The sequence below is a fragment of the Cydia strobilella genome, chromosome 5 (assembly GCF_947568885.1).
Source record: "Cydia strobilella chromosome 5, ilCydStro3.1, whole genome shotgun sequence".
Classification (NCBI taxonomy): domain Eukaryota; kingdom Metazoa; phylum Arthropoda; class Insecta; order Lepidoptera; family Tortricidae; genus Cydia; species Cydia strobilella.
Window position 1 is genome coordinate 3182247 of NC_086045.1, and position 17727 is coordinate 3199973.

At 40.0% G+C, this 17727-nt stretch overlaps 2 protein-coding genes across 3 annotated transcripts in view; both read left to right on the plus strand.

The window, feature by feature from the left end:
* Positions 1–17727, plus strand: part of LOC134741328 (venom dipeptidyl peptidase 4-like) — a 66377-nt gene that overhangs the window by 25484 nt on the left and 23166 nt on the right. Inside the window, exons 2-4 of the mRNA XM_063674079.1 lie at positions 11681–11750; positions 15090–15272; positions 16438–16579. Coding sequence (XP_063530149.1) covers positions 11700–11750; positions 15090–15272; positions 16438–16579 — 376 coding nt within the window. The 5' untranslated portion in view covers positions 11681–11699. The remainder of the gene's footprint in view (positions 1–11680; positions 11751–15089; positions 15273–16437; positions 16580–17727) is intronic.
* LOC134741303 (uncharacterized) lies at positions 5226–11655 on the plus strand. Of its 2 annotated transcripts, none has more exons than XM_063674044.1 (2): positions 5226–6114; positions 6211–11655. In XM_063674044.1, the coding sequence occupies exon 2, from the start codon at positions 6336–6338 to the stop codon at positions 11385–11387; it is 5052 nt and encodes a 1683-aa protein (XP_063530114.1). In that variant the 5' UTR covers positions 5226–6114; positions 6211–6335; the 3' UTR covers positions 11388–11655. The 2 variants fall into 2 exon arrangements, with proteins under 2 accessions (XP_063530114.1, XP_063530116.1); XM_063674046.1 differs by having other exon boundaries at positions 5237–7172; positions 11169–11651.

Consider the following 17727-nt stretch of genomic DNA (forward strand, 5'->3'; position numbering starts at 1 on the left):
TTTTTATCCGTATGAATATAATAAATAAACATGAGACGATGGCGTCAAATGCAAATGTCGGGATGAACTGAAATGGCTGAATTTGTGAATAAAAACATGACGTAGATAAATCTCCCAGTTGTCTACACTGTTCCCATAGTTTTCATCTTTAATCTTCACCATAAGCAGTGGGGGTGACAAACTGCCTTTATAGTATCTATATCAGGGTCAGGGTGGGGGGGTCGTGTATGAATCATGATATATTGCTTATAGTTGTCAACTGACATGGTAATCGTGGATTATAAAAAAAAGTGTTTTTGAGCATAATAACATTTGAGTATTTTAGTGAAAATACCGCAATAACTAACTTGTTTACTTACTGAATAAAACTAAGCTAACACTAACTGCAAATTACCTACAAAAAATACTGTAATTTTAAAAACTGTAATAAATGTCATATATTAAAGAAAAAAAAAACAATCAAAATATTTAATAAAATAATTGTATTTGTTCTCAAACTTGTTCACTGTAATTTTAATTAAACATTACTATTAAAATAAGAGTTTTGAATGATTCACGGTTAGTTTCACTAGACCACAATTAAACATTAAATTCTTGTTTATTTTGACGGGGGGTTGCGTATTTTTTATAACTTTTTGATCTTTGTAAACGGATCAAGAAATATAAGCCATGCCAAAAGATCCCGACTATAATACCATTGGGGTTGAACAGGAAATGCGGAAGCAGGCATGCTGCCGTTGAAGTGACGATTGTATTTCGGTATTAGTATTTTCTTACTTAGACTGCAGAAGACAACAATGCTGTGGCATGTTTTTAATATTAAAATTCGTGTGAATTACCCTTTTGTCGTTCTTCCAATAATGGTCGATTATTTAATTTTGTATTAGGTATTTTGACAGCTTTTATATATGAAAATATGAGCCAAAGACTGTTTTATCCAATGACAATCAATAGATACTTTAACCCTAGGTTCCTAGATTTAAATATTGCCCCATCCAATACAAATCATAAAACATGCATGATACAAAATATTCTGATTTTTAGGGCTCCGTACCCAAAGGGTAAAAACGGGACCCTATTACTAAGACTTCGCTGTCTGTCTGTCTGTTTGTCTGTCTGTCTGTCTGTTTGTCTGTTTGTCTGTCTGTCCGTCTGTCACCAGACTGTATCGTAAAAACTACGGAACCCTCGGTGCGTGAGTCCGACTCGCACTTGGTTTTTTCTTAACTCATTGAAAAAATAACCAGAATTTGACCAGGCGTTTAATTTATAAACTTGATACCTAATTAGTGCTATGTAACACCCTGTTAGCTACCATAATTCATGCAAATAAATTATATCTTATCTTATTACAAAAAGGAGGCAATAATCGAATATCTTTACAGAAATGGTACAAAAAATTGCGGCACATAATTGGATTAATTTCGTGTTGTTGAACGTGTTTTTTTAACACACATAAAATATTTTACATGCATGTAGCCCATTGTGTTTTAAAACTACAAATTCTGGTTATTTTTTCTTAACTCATTGAAAAAATAACCAGAATTTGACCAGGCGTTTAATTTATAAACTTTATACCTAATTAGTGCTATGTAACACCCTGTTAGCTACCATAATTAATGCAAATAAATTTATCTTATCTTATTACAAAAAGGAGGCAATAACCGAATATCTTCACAAAAAACTTATCTTAACTTTATCTTTATCTTTTTTCTTTATCTTTTTTATTTATCTTTGATTATGATTATGATTAAAATGTTACAAAAAATTGCGGCACATATTTGGATTAATTTCGTGTTGTTAAACGTGTTTATTTAACAAACAAAATATTTTACATACATGTAGCCCATTGTGATTTTAAAACCACGCGTATTTTCAGGCATGAGATATTATGTGCTAATTATGTGATTATAGTCGCTGTAGTCAACAAAGAGGCCAATTTGAACGTATACTGACATTAGAATGATATCTGAATGATATCATTTAGTTATCGTACGTTTCGCGTATGCGTAAGCATAAATTTTAGGTCTGTGGTTTCGCGTTACGCGTACGTGCCAATACGCGGACGGACCTATGAGCGAATTGCATGATAACTGACATAATTCAGATGTTAGGGGTGTTTACTGGCCATTACGGGGTCAAAGGAATTCTGGCCAAGATGGGATACTGACAACACCGATTGTCGTATGTGTGGCGAAGAGGAAGAGACAGTACAACATGAATGTCACGCCCTCGCCAGACAAAGAATGAAGGACTACTCCAAGTAGGCTATATAGAACCAAAGGAATTCAAAATGCTGCCTATGTGCTCCATCATCCGGCACATGGAGATGATGGAAAAGATCTTGATTCGTTGACGGATCTTTCCTAGGGGGTAACTGCACAAAAGATCCCTTATGGGTCAAAGTGTATCCGCAAGGGTCCCCGAAAACCATAAGATAAGATAAGATAACTGACAACATTCAAATGTTAGTGTTGTACGTTCGAATTGGCCTGAAATATCAAGTTAATTATGAATCTAACAAGACGATAATTGTTTAGCGCGTTAATTTCGTTTCGTGACTACACGCTCGTTTAAACATAATTAACGAGATATCTCATGTGATTAGGCAAGTGTATGTAATTACATTTATCTTAATTTGTATGCATTACCAATTACAATGTGATTGTAAATGCATAAACGAAGATGGCGCTATAGATAATCGCAGTTTTCGTCGTATTGCATGACTTTTTTAAAGACGAAAGTAAAAAGTTCCAATACCGGATTTCCGATATTGGCGTACTCGTAAACATCGGTCCGATCCGACACTCCGGTATCTAGGTAGGAAGGTGTAACAAAAATAGTGGGGATCCGTTTAAGGGCATAATATTCAGTATCGTGTTCTGATTAGGTAAAAGTACAAAATATATTTTTTGATACGAAAAATTTTCGGCATTTGTATGATTTTTGTTAACAACTTCATTATTTCTAGCCAGTTCAAAGACAAACCGAATTTACTGCCCCAGAATACTAAAACGATTATACCGTATCATGTTAATTATTTTATGGCATCTATTGATACTTCTGATACCCGGTTGATATGAATTGATAGATAATAATTACGCTATGATAATGATAAAATATAACAAATATTTCTGATTAGTTATGAACAGAGACTACAAACACTTGACATCTCCTCTCTTGAATCTCGTCGTCTCTCACAGGACTTATTATTCCTTCACAAACTTCTACATCACAAAATTGACTCGCCAGGCCTAATATCCCTAGTTACGTTCAATACTCCTCGATTTAGATCCCGTGCTCCTAAGACTTTCGCCCTTCAGGTCTACAGAAATAATACCTCTTTTTACAATGCAATCGTCAGAATGTGTCGCCAGTATAATGAATTGGTATTTAAACACAAAGATATTGACATTTTCGACTCACGGCAAGCAGTATTTAGGAGCATTACTTTACCAGTGGCTATGTTACTCTTAATCTCCGCCGTGTTAGAAAAGGAGTTCCGCTTGTAATATTAGTTGTAGTTTATTATGCAACACGGCCCTGTTTGAAAAATTGAGAGATTTCTAATCCTCCACCAACCCCCCGAAATTAAAAAAAAAATTGTAGACGCTTTCCTGCTCGCTAAAAAAAACTTTTTCTTCTTATCATCTTTTCGATTCTCTACGACGCTCGAGTAACACATTTAGCATCGCCGGCTCCCCACTCGAGGTTGGAAAAGTGGCATCATCTACTTCTACTACAAGAAACGCCACCTAATGGGCAACTGTCCTTATAATTTATCTGTCTCTGTTCCGACCTAGATCCTTCAGAACCTCAAAACTAGCATGAACCGTTGTAATATTTAAAGCTACATCACACCAATGTAGTTCCAGTCGCTTACCGAACACAGGCGAGTACATAGTGGGCCTGATATCGTTTTCACATTGTCCGATCCGATATCGGATGTAGGATCCGACATCCGCGTAGTCAGGCCGCGAAGGCGCGCCCGGGCGCCGTCTTTAGCGGTCACGCACACTACAACAAGCATTATGCCTACACATACACACAAACAAATATTATCGGTCCAACAGCTGACGGGGGGCTACGACATGGCTGAATTTATCGGAAGCGCCGTTCCGATATCGGATGTCGGAAGGCGCCTATGACAAAAACCGCTGCAGGAGAGTGCCACTGGCATTAAGTCCGTAGCCGTACCGTGCTGCCAGGTATTTTCCCAACTACCTAATCGGGGTAACGCAATGATGTTGCCACATTAGGATTATTATTCAACTGCTATCTGTCATGTAAACATAAATAAATCATGACATAATCTTGCTTAGACTCGCTCGCTATGAGAACACTCACTTCTCAACGTCGAGTAGTGTTGAAGGGCTAATAGAAAATGCATGAAACCAGCAACTGAGCCGAGTCAAGCGGTTATGAGGCCTTAACGTTCCGGATACAATGCAGGATATGTTATGTAGATTGTACAGTCAGAAATAACTATGCAAACACGGTATTTCAAATTATATGAACACTGTTGTTAAAAGAATAAGAAAGTGCGGAGTTTATTTTGCAGCTTCTAATTGATGTTGGATAAACGTGTTTTGTCTAAAATATTGTTAAAAAGGTTATTGCTTATGCGTTATGCGTGCACACGAAAATAATATAAAAATGCGTTACACTTAAGGCGTCGTTGTTGCCGCCGCAACAGCTGCATTGTCCGATCCGATATCGGATGTAGGATCCTACATCCGCGTAGTCACGCCGCGGGGGCGCGCCCGGGCGCCCTCAATAACGGTCACGCACACTACAACAAGCATTATGCCTACACATACGCTCACAAACAAATATTATTGGTCCGACAGCTGACGGGGGGCTCCGACATGGCTGAATTTATCGGAAGCGCCTTTCCGATATCGGATGTAGGAAGGCGCCTTTGACAAAAACAGCAAGAGAGTGCCATTGGCATTAAGTCCGTCTTTTTGCGTTAATTATCGTTTTTTAGTATTAATGATTTATTAAACGCATAAATAAATACAGAGAAACACATATCTTACATTTTACTTCCTTCCGACATCCGATATCGAATCGGACAATTTGAAAACGCTTTAATAATGTCGCAAGGCTCGCAGAAGAAGGATTTTAGCTCTAAATTAGGATTAGTATTGTTTTTTTTAGTTTTGATGGTTGTGTTGTAACGAAACGCAAGGCTTCACCGGAGACTGCGGCGAGACGGGGGCGACCTCTGTTGATGATATTCTCTCTAGCTAACGTTGTGACATTGCAACTTTGAACTTGAAACAAGCAACATAATTTTCTAATTTTTATATATGTACTTGTGTGGCAGAATACAGTACATTTCTATTTTTAAACAATTTTTTATTCTGCCTGGTCCTTCTACAATCCTCAACATGGTCCTTCGAGCCGGATAATTATTTGAATCAGCGAGCTACGAGATATTAAGGTCCAAGGACCGCCATTACGGCTGAGACAAAGAAGAAACGCATCGTGTGGAATATTTCCTGCGCATCCAACATACCGGCTTTCCAGTGAGGAGTGCAGCTTGAAACATCCCGAGGCGGCTATATCTTCATCCATCAGCTACGAAGTGCTCAACTGTTCTACCGTTATTCCGGAAAACTACAATCCGACGACGTCGATAAGGAGTGAACAGGTTAAGAAGAGCTAAAAGTGAGTCCGTTCCTTTAATATATGTCAATCATTTTACGTAAGAAGCATTAATAACTATTTTCTATAATATTCCTCTATTTGACACAATTTACAAAGAAACTTATGCTTAAAAACCCTATATTAGGCCTTTAAACAATAACCGTAACCTATTTAAAAAACCACGATACAAATAAATCATACTTTAAAACTCAAATAAATCTCAATTACATAATTGCATAATAAGTGCATCGGTCGAGCGCCGATAAACGTTTTTTTGCCATAGGTATCTAACGGTGCGCCCGGCCGACATAGGTACTTATCGCCATAACTTAGCCGGCCTGCTTATAGTAAACAACATCGGAGTAATTAGCATTAAATTCGTAAGAAAGTGTTTGTTTATGTTCCCGGTTCATTGTGCTGGTGTTTTTGGTGAAACAGAGTGTTGATAGTGCTAAGAAGGTAAATACTAAGTGCAATTTAAGATGGATGAAGCCTTGTTTAAAGAGTTAACTAAGAAGAGGGGTCATATTAAGTCGCGATTAACTAAATTTTCAGGTTATATACGCGAGTTAGCCGAAAAAGTATGGTGTGCGGCTCAGGTGACGGAACTGCAACTTCGGATTGCTAAATTAGAATGTGTTTACAACACGTATGACGAGATTCAAACCAAGTTGGAGTATATGGCGGAGGATGACGAGGCCCAATTGAACGAGAGGTCTGATTTCGAGGATCTGTACTACTCGTCAGTCGCGGCGGCTAAGGAATTAGTAACCATGCATACCAAGGTCGCGCCTAGCGATGGGGTTTCCGACAATAATACACGGCGTCATCCACATGTAAAATGTAAGTTACCTACCATTACTTTACCCAAATTTGGAGGCTCGTATGATACATGGCTTGAGTTTCGCGACACATTTGATAGTTTGATTAATAATGACGACTCCATCGATGATGTAAACAAGTTTCATTATTTGCGGGCTTCATTAGAAGGCAGTGCCGCGGTAATTGTACAATCATTAGCATTATCTAGTAGTAACTATAAAATAGCTTGGCAATTATTATGCGACAGATACAACAATAAGCGGTTATTGGTGAATAATCATATCAAGGCCATATTTAATATAACCCCAATTACCAAGGAGTCATCGACAGCTATTCGGCATCTTATTGACGCGATATGCAAAAATATACGTGCGTTAGCGACCCTTGATGAACCAACCACCCATTGGGACACATTATTAGTGTATATAATATGTCAAAAACTTGACAATGTTACGAGACGAGAGTGGGAGGAGTTTGTGCCTAGTTGCGAAACAATTACTTTCGATGCTATCATACATTTCCTCAGCGATCGTGCGGATCTATTGGAAACCATGGCGATGGATGGCCCCGAACGTCGCGCGTCCTGGCCGCTCGCCGCCGGCGCCGGCGCTGCCTCCGCGGCGCACGCGCGCTCCGCCGTGCAACGGGTAAAGGAAAAATGTTTCGTAGGACTAGATGAACGTGAAACCGATACTGTGAGTAGCCCACTTTTTACATATGAATGTCCGTTATGTAAGCGTGGTCATTGGTTATTTGAATGCCCCGACTTTCTCGCGTTATCTAATCAAGAACGTGCAGATAAGGTTCAAGGGATGAAAGTATGTTTGAATTGCTTAAAACCCGGGCACATAGCGAAGTATTGTAGACGTGGTCCGTGCAAGTCGTGTTCATTACGTCATAGCTCACTTATACACGTGGATAGGTTACCGTCGAAGGCTCCAGTAGCAATGCCGGCGATAGAAGTGACTCCTAGCAGTCCGAGCGAGCACGACGAGCCTGCACCTGACCCCGGCTGCAGTGCTAACGGCAGTTTCTTGTTGCCGGCCCATCCTGCTTTAGAAGGTCAAGTCATACTATCTACTGCGCTAGTAGAAGTATATGATCGCGACGGTAAACCACACATGGCGCGCGCATTTTTGGACAATGGGTCTTCACCTAATTTTATTAGAGCTGACTTTTGCAAAAAACTGAACTTACCTATTAGGGAGGTAAATGTGTCTTTAACTGGTATTCAAAATATTAAGTCGACCCTACATAAATTATGTGACGCAAGGTTTTCATCTTTGTTTGACAAAAGTTTTAGCATGAAAAGGTCATTTTACGTAGTTCCACAAGCTACATGCGACTTACCTTTGGAAAAGGTAAATGTATCATTGCTAGACATACCTAAACATTTAGTCTTGGCTGATCCTCAGTTCCACTCGCCGGCAGCTATAGATCTTCTTCTTGGCGCCGAGGTCTTTTGGGAATTAGTAGGTAACGATAAATTTAAATTGGGACGAAACAAGCCCATAGTTTATGAGACCAAACTAGGTTGGGTAGTGTCGGGTCATAATGCTGGTAATCTTAACTCTAAAAGCATTTGTTGCAATTTTGTTCAGATGAATAATCAAGATGACGAATTGACGCGTTTTTGGAAGTTAGACGAAGCAACAATAAAACCCGCGACGGCTTATTATACCAACGATGAACGGGCTTGCGAGGAACACTTTGTTAAAAATACCTCTCGGTTACCGGACGGTAGGTTTATGGTTAGGTATCCTTTAAAGCAGCCTGCATCTTCGTTGGGCGATTCTTACGAGCGGGCAAAACAATGTTTCCTGTCGTTAGAGCGCAGACTAGAACGGCAGCCGCAATTAAAGCCGATGTACAAAGATTTTATGAACGAATACGAGACTTTGGGAGACATGTCCAAGGTTACTTCCAATGAGATAGTAGGAAACTTTTTGCCTTTTCACGGCGTGTTACGGCTATCTAGCCTCACGACAAAGCTCCGGGTCGTATTCAACGCTAGTGCGCGCACGTCTACCGGAGTAACGCTGAACGACATTCAGTATGTAGGACCTACTATTCAGGACGATCTCATAGCTATCTTGTTACGGTTTAGGCAATACCGCTTTGTGTACACGGCTGACGTGGAAAAAATGTATAGGAGGATAGTCGTGCACCCTGACGATAGGTATTTGCAACAAATCATTTGGCGCAAGGATCCATCTGAACCTCTGTGCGTATACAAATTAAATACGGTCACCTACGGTACGGCCAGTGCTCCGTTCTTAGCTGTTAGGTGCCTTAAACAGTTATCACTGGACTGCTCGGACCCTCGGCTCACTGAAATCATTGCCCATGACTTTTACATGGATGACTTTTTGTCCGGGTCTGATACTGAGCAAGAGGCCACCAGCATTATAACTCAGGTTAGTGCAGTACTTAAAAGTGCCGGTATGAATTTACGCAAGTGGCGTTCAAATGAACCTAGGCTCATAACTGAACATAATGACGACTCTAGAAATCTAAATCTAGGCAACTTGGACGAAAGTAAGACGCTAGGGCTAGGTTGGAAAAGTGGAGCCGATGTCTTGTATTTTACTATCGACTTTGGAAAACACCCTGAAAAAATAACCAAGCGGTTTATCCTCTCCACAATAGCAAAAATATTTGACCCTCTAGGTCTTTTATCGCCGGTTGTCATTCAGGGTAAAATCCTGCTACAGCTTTTATGGCTTTCTCGAGTTTCTTGGGATGATGAAGTGCCTCAAGAGATTTCTCAAAAATGGCATAGTATAACAATGTCTTTACCGGAATTAAACCACTTATGCATTCCTCGTAGTGTCGTAGGAATCCACGCGTCGCGAGTGGAATTCCACATTTTTACGGATGCATCTCAATCTGCGTACGGAGCTTGTTTGTACGTACGTACTATCACTAACACAGGAGTAGTTACTCGGTTACTCATGTCAAAGAGTAGGGTAGCTCCACTTCGGCCGGTAACTATTCCGCGGATGGAATTATGCGGAGCTTTGATCGGAGCACAGCTTTACCAAAAAGCGCTAATATCACTTCGCATGAAAGCAGACAGTTGTACATTTTGGACCGATTCCATGATCGTGTTAGGATGGCTTAGAATGCTACCAACCCAACTCAAAGTATTCGTACGAAATCGCGTAGCTGATATACTCGAAATCACTGGCGGTTGGCCTTGGCGACACGTACCTACTAAGGACAATCCAGCGGATCTGGTCTCACGCGGCCTTGATGCGGGTTCAATTGCTGCGGCTGATATTTGGTGGAACGGTCCAGCATTCCTACGTAATGACGAAGAGGACTGGCCCAAAAATCACCACGCGAGCAAGGATAGCGATGAAGTTAAGGCTGAGGTAATCACTGCAAATGTAGCGAGCGAAGCTGTACTAGATAGTTCCCGCTACCGACCGCTATCAGAATTGAATCTTACGAAGTTTTCCAATTTTACCAAACTCAAACGAGTCACCGCTTACGTTCTACGGTTTATCAATAACGCACGACCGGGTAGTGTGAGAAATTCAGGATTCCTTAACACTAAAGAACTTCATGCGGCTATGAATATTTTAGTAAAATTAGCGCAGATAGAATCATTTTGCTCATATGATGATGTTAAAAATAAAACTGTACTCAAAGCCAAAGATCCGCTTACAAAGCTGAATCCTTTTGTGGATTCTGAAGGACTTATGCGTGTAGGCGGAAGACTTAGAAACGGGCCTTTTAGCTTTGATAAAAAGCACCCAGCTATCTTGCCGAAAGGGCATTTTATAACGGTGACATATTTCAATGCCGTTCACATCATTTTGTTACACGCGGGACCTCAAGCCATGCTAGCATACGTAAAGTCTACCTATTGGCCAATCGGTGGTCGTACACAAGCTAGGTCAACATATTACAAATGCATCCTGTGCACTCGTATGCGCGGTGCAACTATTGCGCCACTTATGGGCAACTTACCCTCACCGCGAGTAACGCCAGGCTTTCCTTTCGAGGTTGTTGGCGTAGATTATGCCGGTCCTATACTGGCTGCGTCTCGAAAGGGTCGTGGTAGTCAAACCATAAAGGTATACATCGTGATCTTTGTGTGTTTTAAAACTAAATGTGTACACCTTGAGCTATGTAGTGACTTGTCTGCGGAAGGTTACATGGCGGCGTTGAAGCGATTCGTTAGTCGCCGCGGTTTACCTTCTGACATATACTCCGACAATGGAACCCAGTTTGTCGGGGCGTACAATGATTTAAAGAGATTCCTTACCAGCCATGCGAAGACGTTATCTGAGTCTGCAGCCAATGCCGGCATTAGGTTTCACTTTATTCCACCATATTCACCACACTTTGGCGGTTTGTGGGAAGCCGGGGTAAAATCCACTAAACACCATTTAGTTAGAGTCTTAGGTAACTGTCATTTAACCTTTGAAGAGATTTATTGCGCACTGTGTCAAATAGAGGCAATTTTAAATTCAAGGCCTCTTACTCCTTTAACCAGCGATCCTTCTGATCTGCTACCACTTACTCCAGGCCATTTTTTAATTGGACGACCACTCACAGCTCTTCCGACTCCCTGTCTGACAGAGATTCCTCCATTGAGACTGACACGGTACCAGAGGATCGAACAATTGAGGCAACACTACTGGGTTCGCTGGTATAAAGAATATGTTTCTGAACTTCAGGAGCGAACCAAATGGAGGCAAGCCAAGGGTCAACTGGCTACCGATACCATGGTCGTCGTCAAAGAAGACAACCTGCCTCCAATGAAATGGAAGCTCGGCAGAATAGTTAGCGTCATCCCTGGATCTGATGGCATCAATCGCGTGGCCGACATCAGGACGTCGTCTGGGATCATCCGTCGTGCGTTCAGCAAAATATGTCCACTGCCAGTCGAAAATTAACTCTTCAGTTGAAAGACCAAGCTTTCAACGTGGGCGGGCATGTTGTAACGAAACGCAAGGCTTCACCGGAGACTGCGGCGAGACGGGGGCGACCTCTGTTGATGATATTCTCTCTAGCTAACGTTGTGACATTGCAACTTTGAACTTGAAACAAGCAACATAATTTTCTAATTTTTATATATGTACTTGTGTGGCAGAATACAGTACATTTCTATTTTTAAACAATTTTTTATTCTGCCTGGTCCTTCTACAATCCTCAACAGGTTGTAAACAGTTTTTTTTTTAAATTTCAGGTGAGGAGAATATCTCACCATGGCTCAAGATAACAGCAATTCCACGATGGAGATGGGCACCAGTGACCAGGTAAAAATATTTTAATACAACTAGTGTAGACTTACTAGGATAAAGGCATCAGTGGTCAGCCTCTTATCGACATTTCTAAGTTCAAGATGCCCAAAAATTTACCAATTGTAATGATTTATGATATTACTCAAGAAATAAAACTATGAAAACGGATTATATCGCGTATATTGAATTTATAATACATCCCGACGTTTCGAACCCTTTACAGCGTTCGTGGTCAACGGGTGACTTTACAGTTCAAGAATTTAATATAATATATTTACAACACCCATGACTCAGGAACATCTGTGTTCATGACACAAATAATTGCCCTTACCAGGATTCGAGCCCGGGACCACCGGCTTCATACTCAGGCAGGGTTACTACCCACTAGGCCAGACCGGTCGTCGTATAATAATGTAACTAGAATATACATTTATATTTTTGATTCAAAACTTGTAACTTAAATTTGACCTACTTCCCAGTGTCTGATTGAGTTAGCGATAATATAAATTTGGCGTACCTAGTTCCTTAATTCCGATGACAATGGTGTATACTAACATGGAGCTGATGATTAAGTCGGAAGTCGGAAGGTAACCAAAAAACTTCTCAAAATAAAAGTATGGTTTAAAATACACTTTTGACCACAGACCTAAAATTTATGGTTAAGTTTTGTGCTTTTGACACTCTGGTTGACGTAACTGGTGACAGTAGAGCTGGCGGCTTCCTCGCACAACGTATCGGCATTGCGATACAGCGAGGATATGCCGCCAGCATCCTTGGTACAATGCCTCAAGGGGCTATTTTAGATTTAAGCTAGTTATTAATTTATTATAGTAGTACCTACCACTGTATATATCTTGTATGTAAATAAAAAAATCATGATTTTGACAGTTACTCGCTATTATCCTATAATAAAAATCAAATCCAGAAAACCAGTCTGTTTTGTGTGAAAACATATCTACCGAAAGTGGTTCGAAAATGCACTTTAAAGCACAAGACAATAAGGATGATTGTGTGTTTTGAAACTTTTAAAACACACAGTGTGTAATTATAAACAGTTTTTTCCTTAATGGGCACTGACAAAAACGGCACTAGGTACTTTTTGCACAATCTGCACTCAAATGTCACCTCTATAGTAAAGCATTAAGCTTTTAATAGTTTGTTGATCTCATTTAAACTGGTTTTTCATGTTGCCAAAGATAAATAAATTAATAAAGACTTTTAACCTTCGCATAATATTGCGTGCTTTATCATTGCCGTTGGTAGGTGGCGCTGTTTATGTTTTTCATATTACCTTGGTGCGTAAAATGTTAGTGCTATTTAAAAAAATTAAAACATGAACTTCACATCTTCCACAGACGCATTACTAAAAATAAACACATAATAAATAATTAAATACATAGAAAACACTAAAGACTCAGGAACAAATATCCGTGCTCATCACACAAATAAATGCCCTTACCGGGATTTGAACCCAGAACCATCGGCTTCATAGGCAGTGTCATCATTAGTGTCACTACTGCTTAGGCCATAATGGTCGTCTATGGATGGTATAGAAAGGATGCCAATCTCTTATGCCAGAATTTTTGCAAAAGTGACCGCTTTCAGCTTTAAATAATAGTTCATAATCTCTCCGGTGGCGCTAGGTAGGCTCTGAGACCAAAGAGTATTGTAATTTAAAGGAGACTCTATGACATGAACCATAGAGGTATAATAATGTAGAGATGAAATAGTGTTTTTAATTTTGTCGCATTGCGTATGTGCCGTCCCTCACGGTCGCACGGGTGCACATCTATAGAAAATAAAATACTAGGTGCATGGTCTAGGTACTTCAGTGTATGGTGGCGCCGCCTATTTACTGTTTTTTACGGTCACTTTTTGAAACATGAAGATTCATTTCCTTACCTCTACCTTCCATACGGTCGTCAAAAATAATAGCGCCATCTACAACAATAATAAGTCACGCAGCGGAGATTAAACCTCTATATGAATTCGCTTCTCTCTGTCACTACAGAGAAGATAACCTTTCACAGATAACCCTGAAGCTACTACGAGTACGAACTGATTTAAAAGATACCAGTCATTTTATGTCGTGAGATCATTCTAAGTGGTGCCGTGTATTGTTCTTAAGTTAGTGCAAAATGAAACGGTGAAGATTAGCGTGCGGATTTGTGTGCGTTCAAAAAGGGTATGTTAATTATTATTATTTGCGTACAGGATATTATAATAATATATATAACGAAGAATAGAGGAGGGAGGTACGAGGAGAGGAAAACCGAGGAAAAGGTGGATGGACTGTGTGAAAGATGATATGAAACTAACGCAAGTGAATGATGAGATGACGGGTGACAGAGAGGTATGGAAGAAAAAGACATGCTGCGCCGACCCCAAGTGAATGGGACAAGGGCAAGCGAATGATGATATATAACGAAGAATGCAGGGGGAACTATATTCGTCAATATAAAACAAACGTGTGTTTAGATATATTATATATTACACTTAGATTAAGAGACTTGACTGACAGACTGACCAACGTAAATCCCTAGTAGCTAAGGTTATTAGCATTAGCACCTATCTTTACCTTTAGACATACTTTTTTTGAATCTAGTTTTTAATTCACTAACTGGTCGCCCAAGATACAGGCTATGCCTAGTTTGGGGACCCCTGTTCATACTGTTATAAATGTACCGCTGTATGCGCGCAACCTGGACCTCATGTATACTCCATCTGCAAATTCCCATCTTTGTGTGTGCAAAATAAGGTAGATATATTTTTCATTTTTCATTAGATTATTTTAAAACGGGCCACTCACGTATTATTAAGATTCGAGCTATTCGACTTAATTATGCGTGAGTGACCCGTTTTAAAATAATCTAATATGTTTGAGTCTCACGGGAGTTTTATAGTTAATATACATTATAGCAAAATCCAATTAAACTTTTCAGTTTTTTTTTTTTACTTTCACGTTAGAGACCGCTCTAATTTTTTCACTGGTAAAACTCCCACTAACGTCCTATAATATGTATTTTTTTCAAAATTTTTGCTGAGGGAGAACATGGAATGCTTGACATGAAATGCTTTACATACATATAGATAAAGCATACATAATATATGCTATTCCCAACGCACGACAATCGGAAGAAGTTCTTTTTGCTGCAAAACGTTGTAAAAATACTAAGACTCCACTGTCCGTCTGTCTGTCTGTCTGTCACCAGACTGTATCTCATGAACCGTGATAGCTACAGAGTTGAAATTTTCACAGATGATGTATTTCTGTTGCCGCTATAACAACAAATACTAAAAAGTACGAAACCCTCGGTGGGCGAGTCCTTTATTTAATATTTCCTCCTTTTTCAGGTCCTGGTAGCCTCAGCAAAGAAAAAGACAGTCACGTACATAGTCGGCTTCGTAGCCATGGTGGCCGTAATCGCTGTAGTCGTGACGCTGGTAGTCGTGCTGTCAGGGAATGAGGGAGGCTCGTCGCCCGTGACTACGGACCGCCCTACAACAGTGACACCACCGACTACTGTACCCCCTACGGTATGGCTACCACATTTATAACTTTCGCTATAGTCGTGACGCTAGTAGTCGTGCTGTCAGGGAATGAGGGAGGCTCGTCGCCCGTGACTACGGACCGCCCTTCTACAGTGACGCCACCGACTACTGTACCCCCTACGGTATGGCTACCACATTTATAACTTTTTTATTTTATTTATTTAGGTAAACAAACAGTCACTACAAGATAAACTTAAATATAGTATTTACAGTATGTGTACCCAACACCGATCACCACTTAAAACTTCACATTTAATTTAATTTCTGCTAACTTCAGAGCTCATACCATGAGTCACTGTCAAAACTGACATATACGCTAATATCTACGTAATTTACTCATACATCTCGCTCGCACTAATATGCTAGTACGAGCGAGATGCGTAGAAAGTAATTTACGTTCTCGATAGCGTTCATGTCAGTGCCAAACTATAGTGGTAGCCACATAGTTGACTTTACTCCATTTAATTTCATGTAGTTTGTACCTCAACGATATTACTACCAAGACATTTAAAACTTCATTTAGGTACTGATATTTTATAATTTTCCGGTAACATGACTAAAAACTAGAGTAAATTCAGAATTTTGAAACTTGTACCTTTTTGTCTCTCAGTAACATTAGTCATATATTACGCTCAGCTCATATAACCAGCAGCAGGGATCGGATACAGGTATTTTTGTATGGGAACGGAAACGGTATTTTTTCGTTCTTTGTTAATTATTCCATTTCTAATTGGGCAATCTAATAATACGAAGTCGTTACCTAAAAACACAACTGGGTCTTACATTTCGAGTATAACATAGTTCGAAAAATATGGCTATTTCGAAGTAATTGCAAAAAACCGGTTCCGATCCCTGACCAGGAGCTTTATCGAGAGCCATTCGTTAGCTTACCGACGCGATTTTTTGCGTAACCCTTTGAATGATTTATTAAATGCATAAATAAATACAGAGAAACACATATAAATATCTTCCTTCCGACATCCGATATCGGACAATGTGAAAACGCTCTTAGGTAGATATAACTTTCTGTCGATTCATTGCATTTCAAATAGACATGTCCATGTGCGGGAAATTGTCATGCGAAGGGTTAAATATCATTTAATATTAAATTTATCATTGAAGTATTGTATTAAAACTTCCACCTTTTTAGGTGCAACCGCCAACGGTGGCGCCGACACCGGAACCGGAAACGGAAACGGAACCTCCGGAGCCAGAAGAACAGCCAATAGAATTAGAGGACGTCATCAATGGCGTGTTCTCTCCGCCCTCCTTTAATGGGTCTTGGACTTCAGGTAATTGGCCTAGCTTTACCGAAGATCTCCGTTTTAGCTTGGGCAAATATACTTTCGTATTCGTTTCTTCTCTGCAAGTCGCATTTCTCAACTGATTCTCGTGAAATTTTGTTAGCAGTTTCGGTAGTAAGATTTCTTTTCTGTGGTTTCGTTTTTTAGAAAAAGTTTAAAATTGCAAAAATTCGCATTAAGAGGACAGGGGACGATCGATTCTCCATACAAAAGTAGTCCTCATTTTCCTCCCTGGATTTTGACGTAAGTAATGGAAAATATTTTTACACAATTTCGATTCTCGATACAAACGGAATATGAAGGATTACCCCATCTCCGAAATAACCTGTCGTAATCGACACCGTTCTCATTTTACACCGGGAATTACCTATACCTAGGTCACATAAAAACTGATAACAGCGATGAATCACTATATTTACAGACAAAAGCGTTATGAAGTAATTACGAGTCGAGTAGGTAAATTATTGGTAATACATTCAAGTTGTAACAAAAAAATACTGATCATCTTTTTAAATACAATATGTATATTATTATTTTTTTGTGCGGGTTTAAGCGGAATTTCTTCGCGCGGACTCTCTGGAATGAGCTTCCTGCCGAGGTTTTCTCCAGGGGCTAGTGTACAGATTTCTAAAGTGTCGGTAACGCGTATGTGACACCCCTGGAATATTTGACGTCCATAGGCTAAGGTGATCGCTTACCATCAGCCGGGCCGTATGTTTGTTTGCTAACAACGAAATATATAAAAAAATGAAATTGTATTCTGACTAACACAAATAGGGAGCAACCTATTTTTTTTTCGTTATTTTTTTAGCTTGGCGCCAAAAATGGAGAAAGCGCCAATCCAAAAAAATTGCATGGCATAAATTTACTACATTTTCTTTAAACAATATAAAGTAAGGACGCTAAGCGCGAATAATCTCGTACATTGACCCGCCTGTTCTCATCTGCTGTCGTCTGTCCCGCTTGCACACGCAGCGTACTACGTAAGCGAACAACACGCGAACGCGATGCGGCGCGGGTGAATCAATCCTTTGATACCTAGTAGTGTCCTACGTGGGCGATCTCGTTGCGAGCGCGAACGCCGTGGGCCCGCCGCGGCGCGTCGCTTCGCTTCGTGTTCGCGAGTTGTTCGCCGC